The sequence below is a fragment of the Dicentrarchus labrax genome, unplaced genomic scaffold (assembly GCF_905237075.1).
Source record: "Dicentrarchus labrax unplaced genomic scaffold, dlabrax2021, whole genome shotgun sequence".
NCBI classification, from domain to species: Eukaryota; Metazoa; Chordata; class Actinopteri; family Moronidae; genus Dicentrarchus; species Dicentrarchus labrax.
In genome coordinates this window covers 20,359,942-20,383,854 of record NW_026136706.1, presented here as the reverse complement: position 1 = coordinate 20,383,854, position 23,913 = coordinate 20,359,942, and the positions used below count along the sequence as shown (strand labels likewise).

Genomic DNA, 23,913 nt, shown 5'->3' with positions numbered 1-23,913 from the left:
TTTATGTATTTTCAGTGTCTGTCTTTAATATAGTTCACTTGGTGGTTTAAAGTATCAAGAAAATATGATGGGATTAACACCAGTGATCAACAGCAGATGGCATTGTTATTCCTCTGTGCACAGTGACAAGCTGAGGTTATTCTGTAGTAATGTTTGTCAGTAGTTAATGTACTTTTTGACGGAATAATTTAGTGACATATTCATTTGTTTATTTAAAAGGAACAATTGATCGCTCACCTGGTAGAGCTGGCTGCAAATGTACCATTACTGATCAAATATAATGGTGAGGATTTCACCCAAATTTTAGCACAGTGTATTTGTTTACCTTGTAGCAAGTGCGGGTTTGTTATTCTCACAAGGGACCCTGGAGCTAAAGTGACTAATGTTTAACAGACAACTATGTTGATGATGACTCTCCTTAGTAACACTGAAACCACGCTCATTTTTGGCACACTGTACCTTAAGGTAAGTGAACACAATCTCTTGCCTGCTATTTGGAATTTTGGACTGTATGTTTATGATATAACAATCACTAATATCTGTATATCTCTGTATGTTTGTTAAATCAGGTTTATGAAGACAATTAGTTAGAGTGTGAATTCTGCTAATCTTTTGGAATTTGAGATAATGCCCAACAAAGCCCAAGAGGTATGTGTATCTTGTTTTGATTTTCTCTTTCATGTATCTTTAATCAAGAAAGGTATTTTAATGGCACTGATGTTTGGTTTAGGATGCTGTTATTAACCTGAAGACACTGCAGGAGATTTCCAGCCTGCTTGGTTTTGAGTGGACAGTTCTGGCGTCTGAGCTCGGCTTCAGCAGAACTGAGATAGGGCGACTCCACACCAAATCTGCAGAGAAGAGTATCCAGGCTAGGGCTATGTTGGAAAGCTGGTACAGTGTGTGTGTGTGTGTGTGTGTGTGTGTGTGTGCATGTGTGTGTAACATGTTAGTCACTGTCAGTATGCAGACACTATATAAAAGTGTAATGACTACTTGCATAATACTTGGTGCATTCAGGGGTGTTTCCTGAATGAACATTAGATTATTAACACAAACATATCATCATGGGGTTATCTGTCCCATCATTCTGTGCATCATTCAAATGTTACCTACCTTCAAACCAACAAGAATGGTTCATTTATTCAAATAGGTCCTTAGGACTTCTCATAAAATAAGTAATAGAGATACAACTCTCCATTGCACTATATCTATCATTGACTCTGTCCTGTTCCCTTCCTCGGTCTCAAATGTTTCTCAGATGTCCATCTTTATTCACAGGTATGAGAAGTCATGGGACAAGCCCAATAAGACCAAGCTGCTGCAAGATGGACTGGAGCGAGCAGGCAGACGGGACCTGGCTGAGAGGCTGCGCTGCCTCCACTGGGGCCACCAGAAGCTGAGCCATCGGGTTGAGCTGCCGTCCGCTTTCCCCTTCCTCATCACGGTCCACAAGACCATCCACAACCAAGATGCACTACGCAGGATCAACGACCTCAACCGTAGATACACTTAAAGCTGGGTAAAAATGCACGTAGCATTACAAGCATATGATAGGGTATACTGCACACTGTAATAAATCTCAAATAAATGTCACTGAACAAATAATTGAGATGCACGGGCCATGTGTATAGTCACACTGCTTTTGTCGCTTTGCAAGTACATTTTTGGACCCATCTTGAATTCCTTTTAATCCATTAAAATGACATTTCTGCCATTAAAATCTTTAAATTACTTCTTTTGTCCAAGAGATAGTACAAAACCGAAAGATAAAAAGAAAAAAGAGAATGTTTGACATTTGTGCTTGATACATGACAGAAATCAGCTATCAAAATCTTTGTTGTTTAATTAAATTAATTGATTAATGAAAAAACACATAGAATAGATCTATATAGAATATAGAATCTGAATGAGAATAAACTTTATTGGCTAAGCATGTAGACGCATACAAGGAATTTGACTTTCTCAACATAGGAAGCACAAAGTGCCATGAACATGTATAAAGAAAGAAATATAAACATAAGACAACAATAAACTAAACAAAGATAGATACACAAACACACAGATATTACGTACAAGCAAGTAGGTATAAATAGAGATATATAGATATAATCAGCAATGGATACAATACATACAATAGTCAGTGAAAGTCAACTGTTACTGTAAACTAAGTTTGTGGCATATTTACTACTTTCCATAGGCTACAAGTAATGCAGGTGTACATGGTAGTGCAAAGAACAGTGAACAATATGGTATGACTAATGTAATACTTTACTCTTTATAGAGAGATGGTTTATGTGCATCTAACACTCAGTCTGACAATAAAGGGGTATTATTGTTGCTGTGTTATGTCAAATAACTGTAACAGATTTTGAAAATAGACTGAACTCTATTGCAGGACTTGTGTTCAGATATCACATGGATGATCTACACATGAGTAAGATGGCATGTGTCCCTGTGTTTTGAGTATTAAATACAAGTGGATTTTACTCATCCTTCAGTCACTGGTAACTGGTAACAGGCATAAAAGGTGTGGTTAGTAATTATTTATGGGACAAAAATAATAGCACATAGCATAAGCACTTTGTAATTTCAGTTTTGATAACTGCTATAAAAATAATTAGTTATTTTTGACTTGTGGCAATTAAAATGCATGTGTAATACATCCTATGCCTACAAACTGAATTGGGAATGAAACATTACATTTTGATTGAATAATTAAAGTTTAATATTGGCAGTCACACTTCACTAATGTAATCTTGAATCGATCCCGATCAACCAAACATATCGACCCATTTACACCACAAACCAATCAAAGAGCCATAACCTTTCTTAGCAAGGTTGTGTGAGCGAGCAGTGAGCAAGAGCGGAAGCCAGGCAGGATTGCCTTCAAAGTAAGAGATCACATTTTTAATTTTGTGTTTAAAAAAATAAAAAATGTAAGTAGTGAAAAGTGGCAAACGTGAAGACTTGCATAAAAACCCTTCTAAGTCTTGATAATTACATATGGACTGAAATAAAGAAAAAACCGTGCCACACTTTTACATGACCTGGGCCTTTATTTTGTCAATATCCGACGGAAACTGTAGTTTTAACCCCGGCCAAACGTCTGTTATTTTACGAGCTCTCCACCAGCTCCCGCACTCAAAACAGATGACAGCATTGACCAGAAAGACCAAAGAAAATGTACACTACTGTTACAGCGACTCTCGGGGTATAATTTGTGGACCATGCCTGATTTAAACTCGACATTATGGTAATGTGGAGACCGAGAACTGTCGGCTTTCAGACACACAGGCGACAGTAACCTATCTTTAAGCGCATATGTTGGATTTTCTTTGATAAACGGATGTGTCATTATCAGCGCACAGACCCTTCGGCGTTAGCGGGTATGTTAGCCGCATGACAGCGGGCTATTTGAAACCTTCGCCGACGTTAAAATAGCAAATTGCTCACAAGAAGTTGCAGCAATGGCTTCGGCGTTGAGTTGCTTCAGTGGTCCCGAGGTTTTGGAGGACGTGAATCACGCTCGGGGTTTGATGAAAGAGCTGAAACTGCTGTACGACTGCCGGCTGCTCGGGGACGTTACTATCGGGGTCGAGTGTGAAGAGGAGTCGCCGGAGCACAGCGGAGAGACACCCAGAGGTGACATTGACCAACTTTTCCTGTGTAGCCGCAACGTCCTCGCCGCTGCCAGCCCTTACTTCAAAAGCATGTTCACCGGGGGACTGAACGAGAGCATGCAGGAGAGAGTGGTCATCCGCGGGGTGGACGCTGAGTCCATGTCCGTCATCATCGACTACTGTTACACCGGCAGGGTGACCATCACGGAGAGCAACGTCCAGAGGCTGTACTCGGCGGCCAACATGCTTCAGCTCGAGTACATCAGGGAGGCTTGCTCCAGTTTCATGACCAGGAGGCTGGACCACTCCAACTGTGTGGGGATACTGAAGTTTGCGGACACCTATGACAATCCTGAGTTGAAGGAGAAGGCGCAAGCTTTCATAGCCAGGAACTTCAGCCAGGTGTGCAATGGAGGGGAGCTTTGTGAGCTGGATCTGATGCAGTTGCAGGAGCTGTTGTCTCTGAACACTCTGGATGTGGACTGTGAGAGGAAGGTGTGCTCAGCTGCTTTGCAGTGGATAGAGGCCAACGCTCCGCAGAAAAGGGAGGATGCACTGCAGGCACTGAAGTGTGTGCGGTGGAACTTGTTCACGGAGAAGGACAACTGTTACCTGGAGGGCCTCATGGCCAGGCCTTTAATTGAGAAGTACCTTGCATCTTTCTTCAACAGGTCTGCAGAGGACAGCTGTGGAATGGCTGCACCTCTGGATGTACCAAAACACAGAATAGGTGTAAGTGCGAAAGAAATGATTCTCTTCTTCGGCCTACCCAACGACAACATAATGTGCTGTGACCCTTACTCAGAGGACCTTTATTTCATGGCTCCTCCTCTGGAAGACCTCAGCAGTCAAGATTACAAGCGTTCCACCATGGAGTCCTTAATTGCCTGTGCCACACCTGAAAACAACTTGTTTCTAGCCTCCCACCTATCTAAACACTTCTGGCTGTACAACCCCGTGCTCAACAGCTGGCAGGAGTTGGCAGAGAGACCACTTGGGAGGATACACTCTGGGATGGGCTACCTCAACGGCCATGTGTACCTTCTGGGAGGAAGAAATCCTGTGACAGATGCCAGACTGAAGGAGGTCGAGTGCTACAGCGTCCAGAGGAACCAGTGGACGTTTGTGGCTCCTCTGCCTCATTCTTTAGGTAAAATGCAGGTGGTGGCATTAAATGACCACTTGTATGTGGTGAACAAACGGAGAATGCTTTGCTATGATCCAAAGAGGAACCGCTGGCGCCACTGCGGGTCACTCAGAAGAGACAAGCTTCACAAGGCTTGCGTGTTTCAGGACCAGATCATTTGTGTGTGTGACATCCCAGTGGTGAAAGCCTACAGCCCCACGAGGGGGGAATGGAAGAGGTTGGGGGACATTCCTATTGACAGCCGTGCTCTAAATTACCAGGTGATCCAGCACAACAACAAGCTGCTCCTTCTCACTCAGACTTTACTGCAGCACAACAAAAACAGGGTCCTCATCCATGAATACGACCCAGCCAGGGACACGTGGAAGAATGTCATGGCTGTGTATGTGTCCACCCTGGGGCCAGTGTGTGTTTCAACACGCGTGTACCCAGCATGCCTGGGCTCTGCGCACAGCTTCTCTACAGAGGAGGACGATGACAGTGGCTCCAGTGCCGACTGGGACTTTGATGGGTTGACAGACGCAGACTCTGACTCTGGCAGCTCTAGCTCTTTCTCAGATGAGAACTGGTAATGAAAATGTGTTACTGTGTCAAAGAAAGTTTAAGTTATTTGTAATTTAATTGATCCATACAGGGTTCTGTCTGCCAGAAGAGGTCAGAGATAAATATCCAGTACAGTATTAATGCAAGCCATGTACAGTAGAAGCCATCAAAATCTTCACGTCTTGCTAATCATTATTTACACAAGGAAAGTATTACGTCCTGCCAGCATGAAGGACAGTATGATGTCTGGTAGAGTATGTTTACACAATAAATGAAAGACAAATATATGATAGAAACATAACTGTCCCTCCAGGATTTCACAGGCTTTTTAGGGATTGTTTTGGCCTAAAATGCCTGATTTAACGGCAGCTTTTCTAAAAATTTCGATGCATGTTATGCTGTTTTTAGGCACTTATTTTGAAATGAAACTGTGGAAGAAAGTGAAAACTTTCTTTGGTATAATTCCTTAAAAATCTAAAGAAATTTGTTCCAGTGAGAATAAAATGGCAAAAACGTTTTGCGTGGGGGGACTGCTATGACTGGTGAGATTCACAGAAAACTACCACTGGTCAAATCTGCGGAAAAGTTGCGATGATTGGAAAAAAGGTCACACAGAATTCACGGGGATTGCATGAATTTGCATTAATTGTTGCGATTGCAACGTTGCAACTTGCTGCAGAGACCGGCAAAGGTTCCCGTATAGAGTGGGTGATCGGCCCTCATAATTGAGCACATTAATGAGGGCAGCTGAATGAAGGGTACTCCAGAGATGTAGCATTACACTTCCATAAAATTAGGCGAGAGACAGATTAACAAAGAATGGTCAAAAGTCAAAGCAGCAGCGTCTGCTATATCTTGTCTCTAAGGTCATGTTCAAAAAAACACTGAATCCTACACCTCCCATAAGGCAGTGGTGAGCCTTTGCAGGGTAGATATACAAGACCAGAGGGAAAATGTGGTACAAAACTTAGCTTATCACAGCAGAGATGTTTTAACTTGTCAAACACAGCAGGTGTTACTGATATGATAATTAATTGCCAGAACTGAGCCCTCAGTAATGTTATTTCTTCCATCTGTGCTCTCCCTGACACGACAAGTCACAATGTCTGCTGGGAAAAAGGTCTGTGAATTTAATTGCTCTGGTGCTACCAAGGCTATCAAAATTCACGTCGGAAGTAAAATGACATTTAAAGTACAAGATAAACATACTTTTGACAGGGTGGAGGGAAAAAAAGAAGAAAAAAAACTGCTGCTGTTCATCAAGCTAACACTCAGTCAAATACAAAATACAAAGACACCCATTCCTGCTCTTGACTATACTGCTAATATAGCAGGATATCTTTTGTGTGTAACAACTCAGTTAACCACATTTTCTAATTTCCTAAAGGGGGCATAACAAAAACTGTTGGGAACCACTGCCATAATGCAACTTAATTGCTTTTTGTTTGTCAGACGCTTCCTGCTTGGTTAACACCCTCAGTCTTCGCACTCAGCCCAGGCTGAGTAGCAATCTTTGACGTGTAAAGTGGGTTGAAGGCCCCTTTAATGCTCGTGTTGTGTTAAATAAAGACAAGTTTGTGACAGAAATATTTGCTAATAACATTTTTATTTAGCTAATTAAATGAGTACACCTGCCTCAGATTGGTGTAAAATCATGACTGTGACTTTTGGGACATCAGGCAGCTCAAGTGCCTCATGTTTATGACAAACAACTGGTCATTTACAGGGCTTTAACATTTGCTGTCCTTTTTATGTTGTTAAGACGTCACACGCAGCCAGTGTGAAATACTACAGTATGAAATGTAGAAGCCAATGCACTGTACGCACACTCAGGTTCAGGCTTCAGCCTGTATGCCATGATTGACTTATTTTTTTTTTTTTTTTTGATGTAGTAAAATGAGGTGGTTTTGGTGACAAATGATACATTTTATGAAATTTCTTTTATTGAATGTGTGACAAAGGGTGTGTGATTTTTCTTTTGTAATTTAAAATTTATGTTGCAGTCAGGAATCCAAATTCACAAAGTGTTTTAAGTTTTGTTCGGTCCTGATGAATTGCTTTAGTTGAAGGATTTTATCTGCATGTACTAAAACTGTTTGGAAGTTAAGCTAAAAAAAAAAAAACGTAATCAGACATCCCCATACATTCAGTTGCCAGTTTATTAGCTTTGTTGAAACACATAAGTGTTTCTAATCAGTTGTACACAAAATATTAGTTAATATACGATGCAATACCACAAACTACAGCCTCCAAAACAACCATTACGTTGGAATAACCCCTCTTTAAAACAAACAGTGAACATTAAAACCTAAATTTATTACATTAGTTTTAGCTAATAAACTGGTAAAGGAATGTATTTATCACTGGTGTCTCTGTATGATGGATACATTATTGTGTGTGTGTGTGTGTGTGTGTGTGTGTGTGTGTGTGTGTGTGTGTGTGTGTGAAGGGGAAGGGGAAGGGGTGATTTGCTCTGGTAACACATGGTCTGGATTGTGAAGTTCTTTTGTTGTATGTGTCAAATAAACAATGTCTGATGTCTGAGGATTTTTGTTGTTTGATTTCAATAAATTAAATCAACAACTTGGTGCACATGAGGCACACAATACAAGATTCAGCTTAACGTTTTCAGATTTGATTAGAGGAGGATGGAACTGTCTTTCTTTTCTGAATATTCCCCAAATTTTTTTTTTAAAAGCCTCATATTTGATGTGCATTCATTTCCATTGTTGTATATTCTGTATAAACATGTCTGAATAATGACGTCATGTTAATGGTCAGACAAGAAAATAAAACATTAATTCACAATAAAAAAACAATTGATGAAATGAAAGATAAGTAAGTATTGAAATAAATAATTAAGAAAAACATAAGATGGGCATATTAACATTCTGTATTAAAGAAAAGAGAAACAAAAATATGTGTTTGCAAACGAAGACTTTCCCCACATAATAGAAAAATTATCATATTCTGGAAAAGTGATATCATTGATATCGTCTCAACTATGAAACCGCGACATCTACTGGTGTTTCCTCTTCTCGCGATGTTTCCGCGCCGTCCACATCCAGACCGCGAGAAGATGAGCGATGGCAATAGAAAACAGACCTGGGGAGGAATTTCACACCGTTTTCAGTCAAAATGACTCCTTAGAGCTCTCTGCGAACCACGACTATGAGTCCGCACAGGCTCGGATTTTCAAGCTGATCGTCATTGGAGATTCAAATGTGGGAAAGACGTGTTTGACCTACCGGTTCTGCGGGGGCACTTTCCTGAAAAACCCGGAGGCAACGATCGGGGTCGATTTCAGAGAGAGGACGCTGGTGCTCGATGGCGAGAATATCAAGGTGAGAGGACCCTACAAACACACACACACACACACACACACACACACACACACCTGCTACATCTCAATGTCCTGCAAGATTAACACAGCCATCTGCCTGAGGTACGGCTCATGTGGGGACACAGGGGAGAGACTGACCTGGAGCCTGTTTTCAGACAGTCAAAGGCTGTGGAGAGTGATAGCACCGCTACAAAACATAGGCCTACCTCTTTTAAATGACCAGCTGGAGGGCAACATCCGCCAATAAAACAAACTATAAAGTATCTCTTTATAGTAGACATTATAAGCCTAGAAGGGTATACACCAAAGGTCTATATCTCTGTTGTCTTTTAAGGCCCTGAAACTGGAGCAGCTAAATGGAATTCAGCCATTATTCATTAAAGAATTTGCACCTGTGTTTACTGTGACACTGTGATCTCTGTGGAAAAAGCCCCATCTGTCTGTCTCTCTTCACATCTCCACGTTCAGTGACACAAACATTTGATTGGTCTACACCAACCCTCTTGTCACACACTATGAGCCAGGTCATAGTCTGTACCTAAGTCAACAAATCCCATGAAAAGACTCAAATAAACAATGAATTGATGCTGTTAACAGGTATTATCTGCGTATAGCTCATTCCTCTGTGCTATAGGCAGTCGTTGTTGTAACACATCCGGAACGTGATCAATTATTTAAGATTTATATCTTAAGTAGGTACAAATGCACTTGGAGTTGACGGGGTAAGGAAGGCAGAAAGTAGTGAAAGATGGACTAACACATTGTTGACATTAGTCTTTACTTGGGATTGGTTGACAATAAGAAAAATACAGAATTACACTTCACAACATTTTAATATTTTAATATTGTTTAGTCAGCAATACCAATATCAATCTCTGTTCCTGCTGTGCCAGTTGCAGATCTGGGACACGGCAGGTCAGGAGCGTTTCAGAAAGAGCATGGTGGAGCACTACTACCGCAGCGTCCATGCTGTCATCTTCGTGTATGACGTGACCAGCCTCTCCTCCTTCGAGAGCATCCCCGAGTGGATTGAGGAGTGCAGCCGACACTCTGTGGGGCCCATGGTGCCCCGCATCATGGTGGGCAACAAGTGTGACCTGAGGGACCGCCGGGAGGTCCCCACCTCAGCTGCCCAGTGCCTTGCCGACAGCTACAACTTCCCGCTGTTTGAGACTTCGGCCAAGGACCCTGCCGAGAAGGAACACGTTGACGCTATCTTTCTGACTTTGGCTTACAGACTGAAGAGCCACAAACCCATGAGACTGAAGCAGCTGAGCGAGAGCAGCGTCAGGCAGCTGTGGCAGCAGGGAGAGCAGGAGGCGGCAACGTGTCAATGCTGAGGTCCCCCTCCATCCTGCATGGATGGAGCCATTAGGAAACAATGCTGGTGCTGAGGAAAGCAGTGTTTCTTCCCAACTCTGAGACTGAATTCATAAAGGCTTCTTACGTGATGAGATAGAAAAGGAAGAAACGTCCCATGATTTTTACCTGTTTCCCTGCCTGATGTAAGGCACAGTTAGTGATAGTATGGACCTATACGTTTGCACAAAATCAAATCAACATTTCATCGAAATGCATGAATGGATATGGAGGTATGCCAAACATTTGTAGCTCAAACTGCACATAAAATCACTTTAAGTGGAAAAAAAACAAAGCATTGCTGACTGCACTTTAAGACAAATTATATGCAATCAGCTATCTAGTAGCACTACAGCCTATTTACAGTATTCCATGCAGACAGTTAATTAAGGGGCAAAATGGATTTCAGTGTAGGTAAAGGGACCAATAAGGTAAATTGAAACTGTGAACATAACCGTGCAATCATTTTCTTTAAGAAATGTCGTAAAGTGATATTTTGGTTTAAACATTTACATGCAGTGTGAGTTTTGGTGCTGTTGCTGAATGTGTATTTCTCAGATATAAATACAAACTTAAGCTTTGTGTCGAATCTTTCAATTACACAGTTCGATGGAGTGAGCTCACTAATCATAAAATGTAGCTGTCTTTTGGGCAAAATGCAAATCCACATAATTCACTTGAAATGCATGAGTGAATACATGCTCAGCAGTCTCTGACAATTGTTACGCTGGAAGGTATTGATCTTATGAGGTAAAATCATGACTGACCTTTTGTTGCATGTGTACAGTTTCCAACAGTATGGAGATTTAAATGACAATATTAAGCTGCAAATCAAGTAAATAAAAGTGGTTTTATCAGTATAATTTAGATTTTTGAGTTTTCTGATTTCTTTGATATGATGAACTAGGCACAGATCACAATGTACTTAAAAATACTTACACATACACATAATCAAGGATGACATTTAATTTTAGTTTATTTTAATGTATTGCTTATCATATTTTGTGGTAAACACTAACTTAATGCTTCATTCAGCCAACATAGATGGGAGTGTTCAGAAAAACATGGAAATTAATAAACATCTACAATTTTATTACAACCAGGTAAACTCTATTTTCTGATGAAGATCATGTGATATGATTGAAAGCTCCAGAAAAGCTCTTAAAGGCCAGGACTCACCTGAAAATGTTATATTTTTTAACCTCAATGGAACCTAACCTGGTTAAATAAAGGTTAAAATAAAATAAATAAACAAGGAACCTTGTGATAAGCTTCATCCTAGTTTGTAATGTTTGACTCGATTTTGGCGACAACCAGCGGCCAGCGTTGGTATAGCTATAGCTCTGGTGACACGTTTACTTAAATCCTGTAAAATACCAAATGTAGTCCAAAGTCTGTGTCGCCAACCGAATTGCATTATCAATTCCGAAACGAGGTCAAATCTTTCTACTACATCAATAAAACACATTTGATAACGAGACTTTGCTGGAGTAATGTCAGCTCCCCCAACAGCTTTGTTGGGTGTTGACCACGATCGACGATCACGTAGCAAGGTTGTCATATTTACCAGCTTGCTTGTGAAGTCAGTGAACGCAGCATAGTGAACGGGCCGTCTGTATTCCTCACACGGCGTCTCTCTGCGGCCATGGTAACACTGGCCTCAATACAGGACCTCTGATTCAAACAAAACAGCGCAAACAAGTGCTTTTCATGCAGGTATGAGAATTATTTTCACGTTTTATATGCAGTTATATTAATATAGTTTAGGTTCTCGGTCGGTTGTTGTTGTCTACATGCATATTTAACACACGCTGGGAGGATTAGGTCGCGTTTACGTTATTTATTGCCCCACGATTCGTTTTGTTTTCTGTCTGTGGCCTAGCAGGAAGCTAGCAAAGCTAATGTCGGCAAGATGACAGGGAAGCTAATTTAAATAGTAGCCTGATTTAACCGCCAGGTGAACTGTCTGCGATTAACATTTGAAAATCGCAGTCCCTGGCATTAGCTAGCATAACCACCATGCTGTCCGGGTGTAGCTGTTCTGTTAGGTATTAACTGACTTGCATAGAGCTGCACCGACCTGTAATAAGTAGTTAGGATTTACAATGAGGACACTGGACTTGTTGAATAAAATGTGGTTTTGAGCTACAGCTAGTTATAGTTTAATACGTTAGCCAGCTCGTTGTTTCACTACTCAGAGTTACTTGTGTCTCCCCCTCCCTCCCTCCCTCCCTCACCATTCAGCTCTTATTCAGCATGAATTTGGCAGAGATATGTGACAACGCCAAGAAGGGCCGGGAGTATGCTTTGTTGGGGAACTACGACTCCTCCATTGTGTACTACCAGGGTGTCATTCAGCAGATCCACAAGCACTGCCAGTCCCTCAGAGACCCTGCGCTCAAAGTCAAATGGCAACAGGTGAGTACCCCAAGCCCCTACCCTTACCTCCAGTTATTAAACCGTCATTACAGAAGAGCATGCGCAGTGACTGTGCTTCACTACTGCAAATATTTGAGAACCACACTGGATCCTTTGATAGCAACACTGGTGTTGTTGTTAAAAAGAAAAAAACAATAACAATGATAGTCCTTCTTTAAAAAGCTTGTGGGTTTCAGTGTTGACATCTCTGTTGCCCTTGTTCTACACTTCCATTATCAGCTGCTTTGATCTGTTGGTTTGGTAATCTCTGTCAACAAACATTGTGAACGCATGTCGTAATGTCACTGATGTAAGTCTAAATTATCTTTCCCAAAGCAGACAGTCAGTTTACTCCCTGTACCATTTACTGGCTTTAATTTGCTCCTGATGTTCTGTGATGCAATGCTGATACAATACTCTCTTTCTGTATGTGACCAGGTTAGGCAGGAACTAACAGAGGAGTATGAGCAAGTGAAAGGCATCATGGGAACGCTCGAGAGCTTTAAGTCGGAGAAACCAATTGACATCCTTGCCCCTCAGTCCGAGGAGAGACCTGAGGATCCAGCAGTTTGGCCCCCTCCCACCCCTGCAGAACACAGGTGTGTGTGAGTCCACCACTGCACCACTTGTTTCTACTTTTCCTGCTATAAGTTGAAACATGTAGCTCAAGTTTTTCATGAGTGTGATAGCAACAACAACATTTGCCTGAGGTGTTAGTGTAAAACACAAGGTCTGAGCCACACTGATCCTATATTTTATGTGACATTTATATAAATAAAGGTTGGCTATATAGAAGATTAGGACCTCAACATTTAATTATCACAGACATTTGAAGCCCTTTGATTGAGGATGATTTCAATCAGTCTCAAAGAATGAATTCTATATGATAATACTCACTGATTGCTGAATAAATATGTACATACTGCTGTTTAGTTGTCAGTTCTTATGTCATTCTAAGTTGAATGAAATAACTGGGAACAAGACTGCAGTGTGTGGGTGTTTTTTTTCCCATTGTGGTTTCTCTATTTCACCTGCTCATGGGCCAAATGCCTCTATAAGGAAGCACTTTGAAGTACAAAGAGACATATTTTGCATAATCCGTTTCATCTCACTAGCACAATGTGACTCCCTGTGCTGGATTTTTTTTTACTCTCTGGTCATTAAAGGGGACATATCAAACTCCACAGAGAACAAGCAGAGCTGGTTTAAAGTTAATGCCACTCTGTGGGAACATTGACACACTATGTAATGTTAGTGCCACGATTTCCCCTATTGGATTTTATCTTTGATGTTTCTGACTGCAGGTGTGTCCGACTATTACCTGTGTCTGTAGTTTTATTCCTCTGTGTGTGTGTGTGTGTGTGTGTGTGTGTGTGTGTGTGTGTGTGTGTGTGTGTGTGTGTGTGTGTAGGAATCCTATCGCAGTGAAGCGCCCCAGCAGTGCCGTGAAGCAGCAGAGGAAGGACTCCCCCGGTCTGCAGCACCGAGGGGCAGGGCCAGGAGGCCGCGGTCAGGCCAACCCTAAACCAGACCGGCCAGGATTCAGAGACGCCCGAGGCACAAAGGCCAAAGAGGATAAGGTCAGACTACAGCGGTTGATTGCTGGTTGACAGGACTGATCTTAAATCTTAAACCTGTTCCTGAAAAACACCTGTTTTTCCTTTTATTTATCTTTTTTTCCTTTTGTTTTTCTCCATCAGGGAAAGAAAGGAGCTGGGGACACACCAGGGGACGTAGAGCATAAGAAGTTTGATGGCACAGGACACGACAGCGACCTGGTGGACTCACTGGAGAGAGACATTGTGTCCCGTAACCCTAACGTACACTGGTATGGTAGCATACACAGACTCCTACATTCTCCTTTTACATGTTTTTCTTAGCACTGCTGACTCAGTTCTCTGGTTGAACTGCAGGGATGACATTGCTGATCTGGAAGATGCTAAGAAACTTCTGAGAGAAGCAGTGGTTTTGCCCATGTGGATGCCAGACTTTTTTAAGGGCATTCGTCGCCCCTGGAAGGTACACACACACACGCACATATAAACATGCACACTTACACACTCTGAGCTTTACGTATTTTTTGACTGACTGAGTAATCACAGAGACCAAAAGAAATAAAAAAGGAGAATAAGGGGCGCCCGGTTAGCTCAGTGGGTAGAGCTGGCGACCCATGTACCTTGCTGCAGCGGCCCAGGTTTCGAATCCGACCTGCGGCCCTTTGCTGCGTGTCATCCCCTCTCTCGCCCTCTGCCCCCCTTTCCTGTCCGTCTTCAGCTGTCCTATCAAATAAAGGCAATAAAAGCCATTAAAAAAAAAAAAAAAAAAGGAGAATCTGTCATGTGTGAACTAGCTAATACGCTACGCTAAGTTTTTTATCTGTTACCTCATTAATAATTCGACAATCATTTTATCAATCACTTTCTACTGTGATGTTTCTTTACTAAGGCGAGGACGGGAACATTACCCAGAAATATGGTCATAAATAATCAAAACATTATTCCAGTGGTAATTCCCGGTTAATCCAGCATAAAATCACAGTTGTGCCCTCGTCTAATCCAGGTGACAGCAACTGGACAGCAGAATACCAAGTGTCATTATAAATGTCTTCTAACATGAATCTCTCCCAGTTTTTGACTGTTCTGCTGTGACATTAAATAATTAACAAAATGTTTAGATCTATCTTCACTCTATGTTGTAACTTAAATGTATGGTGCAACCTGTAATAGCACATAAAGCAGCGTTTGAACCTGGTACAACATCCTGCGGTTTTCTTTTTTTTTTTTGCTCAAATTTGAACACAACTTGCTTACATATGTTTGCATCCCTAACATCTTTTGTTATTGGCGCCTGTGCTGTCATGCTGCCTCTCAGCATCTACATGACTCTGCTGAATGACCAGTTAGGGAGTTTTCTTCTGTGCTGGCCTCTGTTGAGCTTCATCATGTGAGGCCTCTCCCCCTCAGGCCCGCCATGTGAGGGTCAGTACGTTATCGGTTTGTTCAGCAGCACAGTGCCTTTCATTTGTCTGATATGCATGCATAATTGAACTCTTTCCTCAGTTAGGGCGCAGTGAAATGAAGGATTAATACATTAGTTGTAGAATAAAACACATTTTAAGTTTATGACCGTTTTATCGGCACACATGTAGGCTGGAGGTGTTTGTTTCATTACAGGTGACATTTAGTATAGATGTCTGTGCAGGTCTGTTTTGTTGGTCCTCCCCTGCAGGGTTTCTGACTATTACTGCACACTTACTGCAGGTGAGCCATCCCACTCCTTCCTGCTCCTGCTGAGAGTCTGATCAGTCCTGGCTGCATCAGTGTTTTATATTGAAAATCTATCCAGCCCATCCTGCAGGGAATATATCACACATTAGCTTGTATTGGATTCTGTCGCAGTAGGGACTACAATGGCATAAAATGTTATCGGTTGTGTCACTGGTGCTTTTGTGATTTATGCAGTCTCCATAGCAACAGACAGACACAAACCAGATGCAGAAATTTCAGATATCAGAGCGGAAGTGATAGTCCTGATGTTTACAGAAGAGATTTGCATCTGGGATGGCAATTTCGTTTAATATTATTGACAATTATACAAAATGTGTGTATCCGATTACACCAAGGCGAGAAAGGGATAGTGACAAAGTAAACTGAAACTTTATTTGATTGCGGGGGGCTTACAATTTAGTGGAAGACAATTCATTTACATGCATGGCTAAGCCCAATAATAACAGCCTCTTGTATTTCTTGTTTCAAATTTCATCCTCTACTCATCCAGTGATGATGATGCTCAACACCAGCATTATTATTGTCTACAACGGTTGTGTTGAGCCCACCACGATCTCGTTTCATCCCTCTAATTAAGTGAAGCTCTGACATTTACGTTAAAGACATTGACTTAACAGCTGCAAATCAGTGTGGTTATTGGAGTTAGCTCTCTGTCAAGTCTCTGTGACTCAGAGCTTGAACAACAAACATGATTACTTTCTTTGCAGCACACTCAGGCAGAATATTTCAGTGTCTGCTCCTAGTTTTCAGGAACACTGACGTATTAAAGGGTAATTTTGTTATTTTTCAACCTGGATCCTATTTTCTCATGTTTTTGTGTCTAAGTGACTGATGGGACAACAATTTGTATTCAAAGGTACCCTTTAAGGACTACTACTGATCCCAGCATGAGGGACATGATCAGTCGGACACTAATTGAACAAGAGATCAGCAATAAAGCTTGACAGTACCTGGTCAAATCATGTGAAATCATCAGGTTTTATCTACCAAAACAGATGGACCAGGTGCCTTATTTTATATGCAAGGCACTGTATGTATTAGAAATGTATGAAATTAGTATTATAAAAAGAAATAGGAGAAAAATACCTAACTGGTAAGCCTGATCAGATGTGTAGTTTGTCAGTCAGGGAGCGGATGCGGTGCTCTCGGCACTCTCTTTTAGTTGCCTTCTCCTGTTTATCAGTCTTGTGGATCTAAATGCTGTGCTTCCTTGCTCCTTTGTCTCTAGTGGATCTGAATGGTGTACAGAGTTTGCAGCAATTTATTCCTAAAAATAAACATTCATTGCTGTACACATTTTGCATTCATATTTAATGTATTGGAAAGCTGACATACGGGGGTTTTAATGCTCAGGATTACCAGAAAATCACTCTTGTCCAGCATTGTGAAAAGACTCGGAGAAATAGTTGTTTGCTTTTCCAACAATCATCTTCATATGTTTGGCCTTGTTCCAGACCTCTGAATAACTCCCCACATCTCCAAGTTTATTCAGCAATTCAAATAAAATTAATAAATGAGTGAGTGAATGAGTAAAGAAAGAAAACAAAATGACAATTCAGTCTGATTGGATTGCTCTGGAATCAGCTGAAGTTAGTCAAATATTAAGCATTTCTTATAACATTATATAATATGCTTAGAATAATATTTTATGTCTTGTGCACAAAATGTGTCAATTCTCTGTGAATGTTTGCTGCAGGCTTTAAGTTTCCACAAGGTGAGCACAGAGAAACTTTCTCCCTGCAGCACATGAATGTGTAAACAAATTCTGAACATTGTGTATTCAGGAGACGCATTTTTGACTGAAGACGGACTTTAACAAATGCATTCAGTCAAGATAAGTTGTCAAAATGAAAGAAGGAAGGTAGTGGATGGATGATCAGTTCTTGTCAGATAACATCTCTGTAGCCAAGTAGCCAACACTGTGCAGACTGGCCTAGTTGATGAGAACCACTGGCTTATAGTAAGAAGCCGGTTGTGAAACTACTGTAGCTGTACATGTGTTTATGTGTTTTACATTTTAACAGTGCGTAATTTCTTGTTTTAGGGTGTGTTAATGGTTGGCCCTCCTGGAACAGGAAAGACCATGTTGGCCAAAGCGGTGGCCACAGAATGCGGGACTACTTTCTTCAACGTGTCCTCCTCCACCCTCACCTCCAAATACAGGGGCGAGTCAGAAAAACTTGTTCGCCTGTTGTTCGAAATGGTAAGTTATATGTACGTGTATGTGGCCCAGCAAAACCACACAATATCAAACCGATGATGTAAATAATTTGTTTCATGGCAGAGGGAAAGTATCTTAAACAATTAGTTTTTCTCTTAGGCCCGCTTTTATGCACCGACGACCATCTTCATAGACGAGATCGACTCCATCTGTGGCAGAAGAGGAACGTCTGATGAGCATGAAGCCAGCCGCAGGGTCAAATCAGAACTTCTGGTTCAGATGGATGGTGAGTGGAATGAAGAAATGGGGAGGTGAAGCAAAGAAAGGAGTTGTTTGAGAATTTCTCTCTTGAATTAACTCAAGAAAGAAATTTAAAACTAACGTTTGGGATGAGTTTGTAGGGCTGTAGAAAGCAGAGCATAAAACAAAACAAATTCTATATCCTCGATAGATTCCACCATCACATGTTGTATGAGTGGTACAGTAATACTCATTTTGTAGCTAAATTGGGGTTTTGTGTGTGTTTTGTGACCAGGCGTGGGCGGAGCTATGGACAATGACGATCCCTCTAAGATGGTGATGGTCCTCGCTGCCACCAACTTCCCCTGGGACATCGATGAGGCATTGCGCCGACGGCTGGAGAAGCGGATCTACATCGCCCTGCCCACAGGTAACCTCATCACTCGCAGATTGACCGCACAACAACCTGGAGCAATGGCCACTGCAGTGGTCTAACAGAGCCTGCACTCAACAACCCTTGTATGTGATTAATGATGTGTGTGTGTGTGTGTGTGTGTGTGTGTGTGTAGCTGTTGGTCGTGTAGAGCTTTTAAAGATCAACCTGAGGGAGGTGGAGCTGGCTGGTGACGTGAACCTGGACCTCATCGCTGACAAGATTGAGGGATACTCTGGAGCAGACATCACCAACGTTTGCAGGTGTGTACAAAATTACACAATGGAGGACACAAAAACATTAGCATATCAGATACATGGAAAAGTAACTCTAAATGCTAGCAGGTATTCATTGCTTGAATAGGTTTTGACTTAAATTCTAAAAATATTTATATCACCACCCAAAAATAATGTAGTAGATGACAATGACAAACATATATATATATAAAATAGTCTAACTCACCTCCTTATTTATTTATTAAAATAGGGCTCATAATGACAGATTTAGGCTGTGTAGAATGATTCCAGCACACCATGACAAGGGTCAGAGATATAGAGAGGCAGAGAAGTGACTCAGCCCTCTTGACTCGTGTGAACTTTACTCTTGAGATCAGGGGGAACCTGGCAAAACATATAAGTGCATGTTTGCCTTTTCTCTAACTCGTCAGCTAATGATTGTCCTCCAAATGATTCATATCTCAGCATGAGTATGTATGGTTCCAGAGCAACTTTCATGTTTCTGATCAGACTGCTATACCTTAAGTGGCAGTAATGAAGGCACAGAAATCGAATTTTGCTAACATTACAGTTGATTTTGTAAATCGTATATGGAAATACCACAGCCTAGAATACAGTATATGTGCAATATAAAAAGATGAAATGTGACTATAGAGGTTATACAGGCTGACAGACTTACTCATTTACTCATATTTGCTACATTTTAGAGGCAAATATTGCACTCACTCAACTACGTTTATTTGACAGCTTTAGTAAGTTATTTCAGATTTTTAATACAAAATATAATCAACTAATCATGCATGTATTACTATAGATTAGGCTACCAGGCAGTATAAAAAATCAGACCTTTACCAGCTGCAACATTAGTGATTAGCTTACACATTAATGCATCAATAATAATAAAATTCAGAATAATATAGTAAATTAAACTGTCCACATTTACCCATTTAAGGACTGTGTGCAGTAGAGTGAGTGCTTGCTGATCCTGCTTAGAATGAGTAGCCGTCGTCTCACTCACATAGGGAATCATGTCGATTTGCCAGACACGTTCCACATCAACCAATAACTGGCGAGTGTGCTATATGAACAACTTAATAGAATTGAATCATTGATCATCCTTCTGACACTTAGTAATGATCATTGAGATATCACCGCCGATGATGGTTTTCAGGTACATGTGATGAATTAATGGTGCGGGTGCTATAAATAGCCACAGCTGGGCGTAATGGTCATATGTAATGACAGCTGCTCTGGTGCTGATGGGAAACCTCTGACGCAACACAGTTGGTGAAACCACACTTCATCTTTGCTGTTATTCTCCCTGACAGGTCTAATGAGTGGAGCAGGCAGAGGTGTCGATATTCAAACAGATGGATGTTTAAGCGCATTTCTACATCCATTTATGGCTAACTGGGAGTGCAAATGGGACATGTGCACGTATGCTCAGTTCCACAGTGATTGAGATTCTTAAAACAGAACCAGGCATACACCCAGCTTCATACATCTGATGAAACTCATAGCATTACTATATTTAGTCCCCACAGATTCAGACAAAAAGAGGCTTGGATGGGAGACATCATCGTATTACACAAACACTTATTTCAGTGTAAATGCCAATGAAAACGTTCAATTGTCTATTACTAATCAGCTCTTAATCTGTATATATGTACATTGATTTTATCATTACACTTGCAAAATTGCAGACATGGCTATTAAATCAATCAGAAAATGATCAACTCGGTTATACACATACAGAGTATAATTACACACAAAATGATTATTTGATTAGAATAAATAAATTGAAATTGTGAAGTGATGATTACTGATGTAGCTTCCTCATTACTGTGTGAAACACACCTACGTGTAAACAGATAACACCAGTGATTATTTTAAAGTATGCATTGATGATTGGAATATGTTAATATGCTGAACCGCAGTTAATAGTTGCTTCAGTTGAACACTTCTCCTTACCATCCTGTACTTATCCTTGTAGTCCTTTCTGCCATAGCTACGCTGGGTATGGCAGCTATTTTCTGTTCAAGTTTTCTCTGCTCATCTCTGGCTTACATTGTTTCGTTGACCTTGGATGTGTATGTCAGTATCTTCCACACGCAATCTGTAGCCTGAAGGATTTGAGCCAGTTGGTTAGTAATCACAGCCGAGACTGAGAAGAAGAAGCCAAGAAGTTTTTACAGGAGTAAAACTCTTCAAGGATGCAAGCCAAAATAGTAGAAATACTAACACCCCTGCTCCCCTCTCTGCTCCTGTCTTTGCATGTACATCAGAGACGCGTCCATGATGGCGATGCGGCGTCGAATCCAAGGCCTTAGCCCCGAGGAGATCCGAGCTTTGTCCAAAGACGAGCTGCAGATGCCTGTGACCATGGAGGACTTCACACTCACACTCAAGAAGATCTCCAAGTCCGTCTCTGCTGCTGACCTGGAAAAATACGAAGCCTGGATGGCTGAGTTCGGGTCAGTTTAGAGAACATTTAAACCCAGAGGGACCAGAACCTTGAAAGGAGGACCAGCAGCTTTGAAAATGATGAAAGCCTTGAAGAGTAGGTGACTCTCTGTGTGTGTGTGTGTGTGTGTGTGTGTGTGTGTGTGTGTGTGTGTGTGTGTGTGTGTGTGTGTGTGTGTGTGTGTGTGTGTGTGTGTGTGTGTGTGTGTGTGTGTGTGTGTGTGTGTGTGTCACAGAGCTGAGTGAACTCTAGTATGTGAACCAGGGAGCACATCGGGGATCAGGATTATACCGGGGCTCAAGTTCACATCAGAAGACTGGTGCCTTTTGAGAGAGCATGATGACAACTTTCAGTGGCTTCACTCCTGCCCTTTCACAATATTCTCCCCTCGTCGTTGCTTCGACACAATTGTCCGTGTAGAGACTATCAATCATCCGGCTGCTGACTGATTTAAGAGACCTGAGGAAGACTGGGGTGATTCTCTCTCACACAGGGAACTTTTAATGTACAAAGTAGCCTAATACACACAGGTAGACCAGGGAATGCACTCTAGTTTTACTTGTATATTAGGCCTCTTGCAAGAACATTTTATATATGATTATCCTAATGTTCTCTTACCTTTTTTGTGTTCCAAGTCAGATTTGCCGAACTCTGTTAAACGTGCAAACATTTGCTTGTTTCAACCTGATGATGTCCAACTGTTTCTATTAGGTAAGTGTTTGTGAGGTTTCATCGTTTGGATAACCAACACCTCTGAGTCCCTGAGTTTTGGTTCATTTTTTTGGCAAATTTCATTCAAAAAAATGGAAAAAACAAACAGAGGAGTTTCACCTAGATCCTGAGGCAGCTGTCTGGGTTAGAGACTTTTCTGTACAAATACTGAATTGTTGAGGTTGCCCTTCCGAAATATGCCAGTATAACCTTCAAAAAAACATTGTCGAACCTCTCAGTAAATTGGCCTTGATGATGGTGATATGATGAACACAATATTAGTTTAGCATAAAATTTATTTCTGTAACATAGTTTAACTGCAGATTTATTCAGATTAAGGCATTATAATGCAGACTTTCTGCACACAACTTTAGATAAATTGGAGAGAATCTTGTTAGTACAAGAACATTGTTTTCTTAGATGACTTGTACTTTCCTCTTAAAAACAAATCTGTTAGTACTTGTGATTCTTGCAAGAGGCCCAATGTCTTAAAGAACTGTACGTTTGAGCACTTTTTATGCATCTCCTTCAGGATCCCATGTACTTACTACTGACTGAACACACTTGAAGAACCAGAATGTCTGTGCTGTGTACTGACTGATTATGTGTTTGTGTTGTTTTGTTGGTTTTTAAATATTTGTTCTCTTGAGACAAACCAATGTAGTCAAACTAAATGAACATGGCCACTGGACCCATGGATTGTTTATTAAAGGATACTGTACATTCTCTCCTAAAACCTCGCCTACTGAATGGTTCCTATATTTTGTGATGTCTGTTAAATTGAACAACTTAACTGAGTCAGGTTATGTCTCGCATTCAAGGAGCGTAAGTAGATTGCAGACGGTCGGCCCACCTGGAATTCATCTGACTCTTCAGTATTCAGATCATACATATGTCCTCCTTTAGGTGGAGACAGACGGCGGGGTGAGAAGTAATATGAATGCATTGTGAAATAAAAGACTCAATTCATCACTTTAACTTTAATCCATTAATGTGTTTAGGGCATCCTACTTAGGGGAATTAATAAACCAAAGGCTCCACAAGTGTGTGCCACAAGATCCCTTTGATATTTGGTAATTACATCACAATTCCTGTACTATAAAATATTTTGTTAATCACATTTCACATTCAGTCACAAATAAATTGTTCCATGAAGCTGAGGATATTGAAATATTTAGTATGGAAGTTAATTCCTTTGACCAAAAAAACCCCAACTCAAGTTCTACTTACTGGTTTTAGGTGACATAGAGACATTAGAGCTACAAATTAATTCAGTTAACTTTAACCCAACATGAACAAGAAATCCTAAATCCTATGACGATATCATAACGCTGACTGAGCCTGCATGTTAACAAATCCATTTCCATGACAACTGAGCAAACTCCATAAAGACTAGCTGTGTGATATAATTAAAAGCTCAGGAAAAATCTAGTTACAGTGCATTGATACATTAAAGGTCCAGTGTGTAACATTTATGAGGATCTTTTGTCAGATATGGAATATAGGGTGTGTTTCCATTAGTGTATACTCATCTGAAAATAAAAAAAAGAAATTGTGTTTTTGTTACCTAATAATTAGATGTTTTTATCTACAGAGGGAGGAGGTCCTCTTCTATGGAGGCTGCCATGTTGAACCACCATGATTCTACAGTAGCCAAAAACAGACAAACAAAGCACTGGCTGTAGATGCGTCCTTTTACTTTTTTCACAAGTTTCATTGCCACTGTCTGAGTGGTATTTACTTGATTTCAATCTGCAACTTCACCACTGGATGCCTCTAAATCCTACACACTGGTCCTTTAAACCTGTGAGGTGAGCTGCATGACATTAAAATACAGGATACCCGCAAATAAGCAGATTATTGACAGAATGATCAGTATTTCGCCACAAAGTAATTTAGAGACTCACTTTAGATGCCAAATTGCAGCTTTCTATCGACCGTTTTCATG

At 41.0% G+C, this 23,913-nt stretch overlaps 4 protein-coding genes across 6 annotated transcripts; all 4 read left to right on the top strand.

The window, feature by feature from the left end:
- Positions 1–47: 47 nt before the first annotated feature.
- On the top strand, positions 48–2,489 carry wu:fc50b12 (uncharacterized protein LOC103911624 homolog). Its single transcript, XM_051404634.1, has 4 exons — positions 48–465; positions 570–648; positions 731–894; positions 1,282–2,489. Exons 2-4 carry the CDS (start codon positions 628–630, stop codon positions 1,514–1,516), a joined length of 420 nt encoding a protein of 139 aa, XP_051260594.1. The 5' UTR covers positions 48–465; positions 570–627; the 3' UTR covers positions 1,517–2,489.
- A 593-nt stretch (positions 2,490–3,082) lies between these two features.
- Positions 3,083–7,896, top strand: kbtbd7 (kelch repeat and BTB (POZ) domain containing 7). Its single transcript, XM_051404618.1, has 2 exons — positions 3,083–7,732; positions 7,763–7,896. Exon 1 carries the CDS (start codon positions 3,471–3,473, stop codon positions 5,340–5,342), a length of 1,872 nt encoding a protein of 623 aa, XP_051260578.1. The 5' UTR covers positions 3,083–3,470; the 3' UTR covers positions 5,343–7,732; positions 7,763–7,896.
- Positions 7,897–8,354: 458 nt separating this feature from the next.
- zgc:101559 (Ras-related protein Rab-33B-like) lies at positions 8,355–10,882 on the top strand. 2 transcript variants are annotated; one of them, XM_051404633.1, is made up of 2 exons: positions 8,355–8,657; positions 9,556–10,882. In XM_051404633.1, the coding sequence occupies exons 1-2, from the start codon at positions 8,400–8,402 to the stop codon at positions 9,994–9,996; spliced, it is 699 nt and encodes a 232-aa protein (XP_051260593.1). In that variant the 5' UTR covers positions 8,355–8,399; the 3' UTR covers positions 9,997–10,882. The 2 variants fall into 2 exon arrangements, with proteins under 2 accessions (XP_051260593.1, XP_051260592.1); XM_051404632.1 differs by having other exon boundaries at positions 9,550–10,882.
- Positions 10,883–11,592: 710 nt separating this feature from the next.
- katnal1 (katanin p60 subunit A-like 1) lies at positions 11,593–22,701 on the top strand. 2 transcript variants are annotated; one of them, XM_051404628.1, is made up of 11 exons: positions 11,593–11,731; positions 12,260–12,433; positions 12,872–13,032; positions 13,845–14,013; positions 14,134–14,261; positions 14,347–14,452; positions 17,765–17,923; positions 18,041–18,167; positions 18,417–18,551; positions 18,691–18,817; positions 21,076–22,701. In XM_051404628.1, exons 1-11 carry the CDS (start codon positions 11,726–11,728, stop codon positions 21,272–21,274), a joined length of 1,491 nt encoding a protein of 496 aa, XP_051260588.1. In that variant the 5' UTR covers positions 11,593–11,725; the 3' UTR covers positions 21,275–22,701. The 2 variants fall into 2 exon arrangements, with proteins under 2 accessions (XP_051260588.1, XP_051260590.1); XM_051404630.1 differs by having other exon boundaries at positions 11,625–11,731; positions 12,271–12,433.
- Positions 22,702–23,913: the final 1,212 nt, after the last annotated feature.

Excerpts from the sequence above, each read along its gene's own strand:
- kbtbd7 (XM_051404618.1), top strand. The coding sequence starts at position 3,471 with ATGGCTTCGGCGTTGAGTTGCTTCAGTGGTCCCGAGGTTTTGGAGGAC.
- zgc:101559 (XM_051404632.1), top strand. The coding sequence starts at position 8,400 with ATGGCAATAGAAAACAGACCTGGGGAGGAATTTCACACCGTTTTCAGT. Across the intron at positions 8,658-9,549 it reads TCGATGGCGAGAATATCAAG|TTGCAGATCTGGGACACGGC; the intron begins GTGAGAGGACCC and ends CTGCTGTGCCAG.
- wu:fc50b12 (XM_051404634.1), top strand. The coding sequence starts at position 628 with ATGCCCAACAAAGCCCAAGAG. Across the intron at positions 649-730 it reads TGCCCAACAAAGCCCAAGAG|GATGCTGTTATTAACCTGAA; the intron begins GTATGTGTATCT and ends TGTTTGGTTTAG. Across the intron at positions 895-1,281 it reads AGGGCTATGTTGGAAAGCTG|GTATGAGAAGTCATGGGACA; the intron begins GTACAGTGTGTG and ends CTTTATTCACAG.
- katnal1 (XM_051404628.1), top strand. Across the intron at positions 12,434-12,871 it reads TCAAAGTCAAATGGCAACAG|GTTAGGCAGGAACTAACAGA; the intron begins GTGAGTACCCCA and ends GTATGTGACCAG. Across the intron at positions 18,818-21,075 it reads GACATCACCAACGTTTGCAG|AGACGCGTCCATGATGGCGA; the intron begins GTGTGTACAAAA and ends CATGTACATCAG.